General features: G+C 67.4%; 1 protein-coding gene across 1 annotated transcript in view; it reads left to right on the top strand.

Annotated features, from left to right (window-relative positions):
- The first annotated feature begins 48 nt into the window (after positions 1-48).
- The window catches only part of SPNS2 (SPNS lysolipid transporter 2, sphingosine-1-phosphate), an 8,181-nt gene continuing 1,092 nt past the window's right edge, over positions 49-7,137 (top strand). Inside the window, exons 1-9 of the mRNA XM_077746592.1 lie at positions 49-182; positions 3,462-3,613; positions 3,778-3,844; positions 4,431-4,573; positions 4,768-4,902; positions 4,934-5,135; positions 5,456-5,521; positions 6,779-6,877; positions 6,947-7,110. Of these exons, the coding sequence (XP_077602718.1) occupies positions 63-182; positions 3,462-3,613; positions 3,778-3,844; positions 4,431-4,573; positions 4,768-4,902; positions 4,934-5,135; positions 5,456-5,521; positions 6,779-6,877; positions 6,947-7,110 (1,148 nt within the window). The 5' untranslated portion in view covers positions 49-62. The remainder of the gene's footprint in view (positions 183-3,461; positions 3,614-3,777; positions 3,845-4,430; positions 4,574-4,767; positions 4,903-4,933; positions 5,136-5,455; positions 5,522-6,778; positions 6,878-6,946; positions 7,111-7,137) is intronic.

Here is a 7,137-nt window from a genome sequence, read left to right as displayed (position 1 = left end):
CCCGGGGTGGGCCCGGCCCCGCCTCACGGCCCCGTCTCCCCGCAGTGTTCATCTGCAGCTTCATGGTGGCCGCCCCCATCTTCGGCTACCTGGGCGACCGCTTCAACAGGAAGGTCATCCTCAGCTGCGGCATCTTCTTCTGGTCGGCGGTCACCTTCTCCAGCTCCTTCATCCCTCAGCAGGTGAGGCCCCGCGCCCCCCGCCCCCCCAGCCCCCCTGCGCTCCCTCCCCCCCATCTCTGCTCGAGTCGCAGATGCGGTCGTCCCAGTGCGGTGGGAGCGGGGCTTTGAGGCTGCTTTGTAAGCTGGCCTTGCGAGGAAGGGCCTCCCCCTGCGAGGAAGGGCCTCCCCCTGCGAGCCCCGCCTGGGGCCTTGCAGCCTCGTGTGGCACCCTCCTTCCGACCTGCCCCTGAGCTGGGGTCCCTGCCGGGAACGGCAGAACCAGCCTGGTCCAGGAGGCAAGGCCCCTGATTCTAGCCCCAGCTCTGCCAGCATCTTGCTGTGTGACCCCAGGTGAGTCACGGCCCCTCTCTGTGCCTTGCACAGTTTCCTCTTTTTTTTTTTTAGAGCTTGAGTGTGAGCAGGGGAGGGGCGGGGAGAGAGAGAATCCCAAGCAGGCTCCGTGCGCAGCTCAGAGCCCGACACGGTGCTTGATCCCATGACCCTGGGATCATGACCTGAGCCAAGTCAAGAGCTGGGCGTGCAACCGACCATGAGCCCCCCAGTGCCCCTTTTACTTTATTTTTTAAAGTAAACTCTATGCCCAAAACAGGGCTCGAACGCATGACCCCAAGGTCAAGAGTCCCATGCGTACTGACTCAGCCGGGCGGGCGCGCCCCACACAGCTTGCTCTTTGCCCAGCAACCCGCTGACTCCCTGGGTCAGAGTCTGAGGGCAGCAAACATCGCTTCGTAAGCAAGGAGTTTCAGACTCCGCTCCCACAGTTCTGGGTGTGAATGTCCCAACTCTGTTGTCTATTCAGCCTTGGCCTCAGTTCCTTCATCTGTAAAATGGGAATAGTGCTGCTCAGCTGGAAGGTTTATTGTAAGAAATCACTGAGCTGGTCAGTGCCCAGACCCTGGACCGTGGCAGCGTTCAATGAGTTATCATTTCTATTCTTTCTGATTCGCCAGGGAGATACATTGCTTTGATAGGTAGTGAGTCTCTCATCAGTAGGAGTGTTCAAGCTGAGGAAGGACAATCACATGGTGGCTGCTATAGAGGGAAATAGAGGAAGGAGAAAAGACCAAGGTCTGTATTCAAGGAGCGTTTGGCCTCTGGCACGAGGGAGAAGACCCTGTCTCCCCGTCCTGGGGGGCTGTGCAGGGTGCCGAGAGCCCTGACTGAGGAGAGAGCAGTCTCTTGAAATCCATGGGGTCAGGGAAAGCTTCCTGGAGGAGGTGGCATGTGAGCTGGGCAGGCGGAACAGGGAGGTGAGGCCTTTGGTGGACAGGCTGGGCGGCGGGAGCAGACCCCCGAGGCAGTAACGTGGGTGTGCCGATGGGTCCCCCAAGGAGGAGGAGGGTTTTGCTGGAAAGGAAAACACCGGGTCATAGTGCACTTCGAGTGCCAGGTTGGAGGGTCTGGGCCTCCGCTGAGGTCGGCGCCGGCCCGGAAGAGGCTGGAGGCAGATTTGGGGCTACAGCGTTGCCTCACGGAGGGGTCAGGCCCAGAGTGTCAGGTGAGCCTGACGGCCATGGTCAAAAATGGGGCCTGGACCAGANCGGTCTGGGCGGCCACGCTTGGCACTGTGACTCTGAAGTTGATCTGGCAGAGACCATGTCCAGGAAGAGCCAGGAGCGTTGTGAGGAGCGGCGTGGGGGTGGCCTGCCCGTCGGTCATCAGGCGCGNTCAGGCGACAGGTGCGCCTCGGGCAGCTTGCGGAGGGTGGACCGTCCGTCGGGACGAAAGATAAAGCCTATTTCAGAACAGGGTCCAGACGGGTGAGAATAAAGGCAAAAGCAAAGTCTGTAAAGACTGAGAACTCGAAATGCGCGGGGAAGCCGGCCAGCCACGTAGGCCGCGGGCAGAGCGCGGGGACAGGCAGTTCCGGGAGGGGCTGGGGCCCGGCCTGGGTCCCGAGTCATCAGGGAAGTGCAAATTGAAACAACAATGAGGCACCGCCTCACACCCCTCAGACGGGCGATAATTAGCAAGGCAGGGGACGCCAAGTGTTACTAACGCTGCCGCTGGCGGTGTGAACCGAACTGGCGGGCGGGGCCTCCGCGGGGAGCGCCAGGATCCTGCACGATGCCAGGGGCACGCGTCCCACGCCCGGCCGCTTACTTCGAGGTGCGTCCCGAGGGAGAAAGCCCGGCTCGTGGGCACGCAGCGGCTCGCGCATACACGGGCGTTCGTGGCGGTCCGGTGATGCCTGATTAAGACCTCGTGGCGCAAGTGTGGCCCGGATCTTTATTAAGCGGGACCAGCGGGCTTCAAACCCGTGGCGGGCAGAGGCGAGGTGTGGGGCAGGAAGCACGGTGCCCGTGCAGGAAGAGGGAGCGGGACGTGCTCGGGGAGGGGGTTCCCGGGGGGCGTGGGGGCCACAGGACGCCCTGTCCACTCGCGGAGGAACTCTCGCCTCCAGAATCTCGCGAACAGCGCGTGGGAGGGTGTTGTCGTCATTTCGGGACGGGGTCTGAGCAGGATGAGGGAAATCGCCAGGCTGACGCATCACGCTCCGCGACACCGAGCGTCTGTGTGGTGACGCTCCCCGCGGAGGGAGCCGAGGTGCCTAGTGCGTGTGCCTGCGTCCCGGGGATCAATACACACGATGCGTGACAAGCTCACGCGAACCCACACAAGACGGCCCCCGGGGAGAGGGAGCGAGGTGAGCAGGTGGGGGACCCCGAGGTGGAGGAGGGGCACGGGCCGGCCGACGACGCAGAGGGCGGTTCAAGACGGAGGGGGGGGAGAGGAGCCGGGGCCGGCTAGCGTGTGGGTGGTGGCGGCTGGCCGGACGGGTGGTCAGGGTGGGGCCGGGGAAGGATGGCCAGGCTGGGTTCTCAGGCCCTGGGCAGCTGGAGGGCCGGGTCCACATCAAAGGGGGAGGACCCTGGCAGCTGGCCGGGGCCCACCCTTCCTGGCTCAGCTGGGCTCCTGGCTGTGACGCGTGGGTGGGGGTGGGGGGGGCTGCACACGGGGTCAGCCCCGCTGCCTGCCTCGGGCGGGACACGGAGTGGGGTGACTCGAAGCTCCCCAGGTGGGGCCGGAGCCCGGGGAAGAGGTGTCCCCCGTGGGCCGCACTTAGAGCCGTCAGCCCGCGGAAGGCCAGAGCTACCCCAGTGCCAGGCCCGTGCGGAGGGTCCCGGGGGCCTGGAGCGTCGTCGCAGCCGAGTCGGGGCTTGGGCTCCACGTTATGCGCCGGCTCCCGGGCCCGCGGGAGCTGGGGAGAAGGTGGGGACTGGGGGGGGGGGGGGTCGGGCAGAGGAGCAAGGGGCCCATTCTCTGCCCCTCCTCCAGCACTTCTGGCTGCTGGTCTTGTCGCGGGGGCTGGTGGGCATCGGCGAGGCCAGCTACTCCACCATCGCGCCCACCATCATAGGCGACCTCTTCACCAAGAACACGCGCACGCTCATGCTGTCCGTCTTCTACTTTGCCATCCCGCTGGGCAGGTGAGGGTCCGGGCTGGGTCCCTGTGGACGTCCCAACACCCTCTCCCTGCGCTTGGTGCTCTGCGACCCCGACGGGCGGAGGCAGCCAGCAGGCGGGGTGGGCGGGCGGCTGGCGGCCCCACCGACTGGTAAGCACCCTGTCCCCTGCGCTGTCTTGTCTGCAGCGGCCTGGGCTACATCACGGGCTCCAGCGTGAAGCAGGCGGCTGGAGACTGGCGCTGGGCCTTGCGGGTAAGGACGCCCCAGCCTGGGGTCCGCAGATCAGGGCACGTGGGGAGCTGGGGAGCCAGACCCGGTCAGTGGTCCTGCGGCCTCAGGGCCCCTGGATGGGACGAGGGGCTCTCCCGCGGGTCAGGGAGTCCCAGGTTCGCGAAGGTGCGTCCAGCTGGAGCCTGGTGCTGTGCTGGGGGCAGGGCTGGGAAGAGCCCTGTGCGCGGGGCCCCGGGGGTCTGGAGCCCCTTCCTGTCCCGAGGGAGGGCTCAGGCAAGTCTGCCAAGGCCCCAGGACAGGGCAATCAGAGGAAACAGAGATCCCCAGTCTCGCAGAGCAGCGGAAGCTTAAGACAAAGTGTTTTTTCCTCAAAAGCAGGAAGGAAGCAGCCTCCGTGGAATTTCTTGATGGGGCACTCGGAGAGGAACTCCCCCCGCCGGGGCTCGCGGGGGGCTNGTCCCTCTCTCTTTCCATCTGTCCATTCATCCCGTGGTCGGTTTGCTCTCCTTCCGCCCCCTCCCACCTGGCCCTCCCAGGGGGCTCCGGCCGCAGCAGTGACCCCGCCCGCCGGGCCCTGGGTGCCACCTGCCTGCCCTCGCCCTCCCAGGTGTCCCCCATTGTGGGCATGATCACAGGAACCCTCATCCTCATCCTGGTCCCGGCCACCAAGAGGGGCCTCGCTGACCAGCTCGGGGGGCAGCTCAAGGCGCGGACCTCCTGGCTGCGGGACATGAAGGCCCTGATGCGCAAGTGAGTGCTGCCGGGAGGGCTCGGGGGTGCAAGGCCCCCTGTGCAGCATGGCCCTGTGGGGGAGGGGGGGCTGGGGCGCAGGACCCCTGCTGCTCACGGGGCCCCTGGCGCTTATCCCTGCAGCCTGGGCCCGAGGGAGGGCTGCCTGGGGTGGGCGTCCCCTGCTCAGTGCTGCCGCCCTGGCCTCTCCCCAGCCGCAGCTACGTCTTCTCCTCCCTGGCCACGTCGGCCGTGTCCTTCGCCACAGGGGCCCTGGGCATGTGGATCCCGCTGTACTTGCACCGGGCCCAGGTCGTGCAGAAGACGGCAGACTCGTGCAGCAGCCCACCCNGCCCCCGCCCAACCGGCACCCCATGCCATCTGTCCCTGCAGCCTCATCTTCGGGGCCATCACCTGCTTTACTGGCTTTCTGGGTGTGGTCACGGGGGCAGGAGCCACGCGCTGGTGCCGCCTGCGGACGCAGCGGGCTGACCCCCTGGTGTGTGCGGTGGGCATGCTGGGCTCCGCCATCTTCATCTGCCTCATCTTCGTGGCCGCCAAGAGCAGCATTGTGGGCGCCTATGTGAGTGTGACGGGGGTGCCCGGGGGTGGGTGGCCCCTGGCCTGGGAAGTGCACTCTGGCCTGCAGGCCCCCCTCCCCCTGGGGAGGCTCCTGTCCACTGCCCGCCCCCTGCCCCCTGCTGGGCCCGTCCAGGCCACCGGCCAGGCCTGGGGTCCCCCTGGATCCTGCAGACTCCTCGGAGCCTGAGGGTCACCCCCTCCCAGGAGACGCAAGCCCCAGGGAGGATGGGAGCTGGGGGAGGGGCCTCCCTGCCCACGGCCAGGGAGCGGCCTGGGGCAGCTGGGGGGGCCCTGACGGCTGCTCTGATCTCTCCCGGGCAGATCTGCATCTTTGTTGGGGAGACGCTGCTGTTCTCTAACTGGGCCATCACCGCGGACATCCTCATGGTGAGGCAGGCAAGGTTCCTTTGTGCCTGGAGGCAGGGAGGGGATCGGGCTTAATGGCCTGAAAGCAGGGGCCAGGCAAGCAGGAGGGCCGGGCACAGGGCTGGGTGGGGAGGGGACTGTCTGCCGGCTGGGCATGGCCGGGAGGCTGGTAGTGCCAGGCTGGCCTCCTCCCCTGGTCTGAGCGCCACAGGCCCTGCCCGCCCAGCCCGGCCCGGGGCCCCGGCGCGCCCGCCTGAGCGCCTGCGGCTGGGCTGGGCGGACAGAGGCCGTCTTCACGGGGCCGACAATGGGTTCCAGAGCAGCTAGCCGGGGACAAAGGGCGGTCTGAGCAGCAGCCGGGAGGGGGTGTGGCCCTGATAACTTGCAGTGTCTGAGGGGTGGGGTGACCTCTGCTGTTCCTGGGGATCGCCCGTCAGGGCCCGGAGGGGTGGGAGAGGGGCATGTGGGCCTGCAGCGGGGAGAGTCCCGGAGCCGCCGGGGCAGGCCTCCTGGGGGTCACGTGGGGTTCGGGGCCACCCTATGAGACAGCCCAGGAGACCAGAGTCTGCCTGGCGCTGGGGCCCTGCCAGGTCTCCTCCAGGAAGTCTGCCTTGCTCTGCCTCCGTCAGTGGGCCGGGGGCCACGGGGTCGGGCTCAGCCCCCTGGTGCAGCATGGAGCCGGGCGAGGGGAAGGAAGGGGAGTCTGTGTCCAGTGCTGCTGGCGCCGGGCAGGACCCCTGTGCTCGCCCCCAGCTGTGGGCAGGGTCTGGGGCCCAGGGAAATCGTGTCCCATTTTATTTTATTAAGTGTCACAGCCACATGACTAATCACTGCTGGAAACGGGGCCACGCAATCCCATCGGGTGCAGCCCTTCCCCCAGCCCTGTAACAAGGGGCCCGGAGGGCGTGGCTGCCGGGGCTGGGGGGGTGCGGGGGGCTCTGCGCACTTGGAGCTGCGCTCCCTGGAGGCAGGGCTGCCTGGCCCGGGGGCCTGGGGGCACCCCTGTGTGGGACTGGACCAGCCTCACCCCCTCTCCGGCCAGCCTGGGCCTTGCCGGGTCTTCCTGGGGAGGAACCAGCGTGGCCTTCAGCTCGTGGGCACGTGCGGCTGAGGCCTACGTGTCACCCGTGTGCCCGGGGACGGTTTCCCGGGACCATCGCGTGGGCTCCACGGCACAAGCCCCGTGCAGAACCTCGAGCGGCCTGTCCGGCGTGGGAGGGCCCAGGGGGGTGCGGTGACCGCGGGGACGTGGCCTCTGACCCGCTGCCTCTCGCACAGTACGTGGTCATCCCCACGAGACGGGCCACGGCCGTGGCCCTGCAGAGCTTCACCTCGCACCTGCTGGGGGACGCCGGGAGCCCCTACCTCATTGGCTTTGTGAGTAGGGGCGAGGCCGGGTGGGGGCGGCTTCGGGAGGCGGCCCCTGACGCGCCCCCACCCTCACAGATCTCCGACCTGATCCGCCAGAGCACCAAGGACTCCCCGCTCTGGGAGTTCCTGAGCCTGGGCTACGCGCTCATGCTCTGCCCCTTCGTGGTGGTCCTGGGTGGCATGTTCTTCCTGGCCACGGCCCTCTTCTTCCTGGGCGACCGCGCCAAGGCCGAGCAGCAGTGAGTGGGCGGGGCAGGGCGGGCGGG

Source organism: Crocuta crocuta, unplaced genomic scaffold (assembly GCF_008692635.1).
Source record: "Crocuta crocuta isolate KB4526 unplaced genomic scaffold, BGI_CrCroc_1.0 scaffold139, whole genome shotgun sequence".
NCBI lineage: Eukaryota > Metazoa > Chordata > Mammalia > Carnivora > Hyaenidae > Crocuta > Crocuta crocuta.
This window is presented reverse-complemented; position numbering and strand designations above follow the sequence as displayed.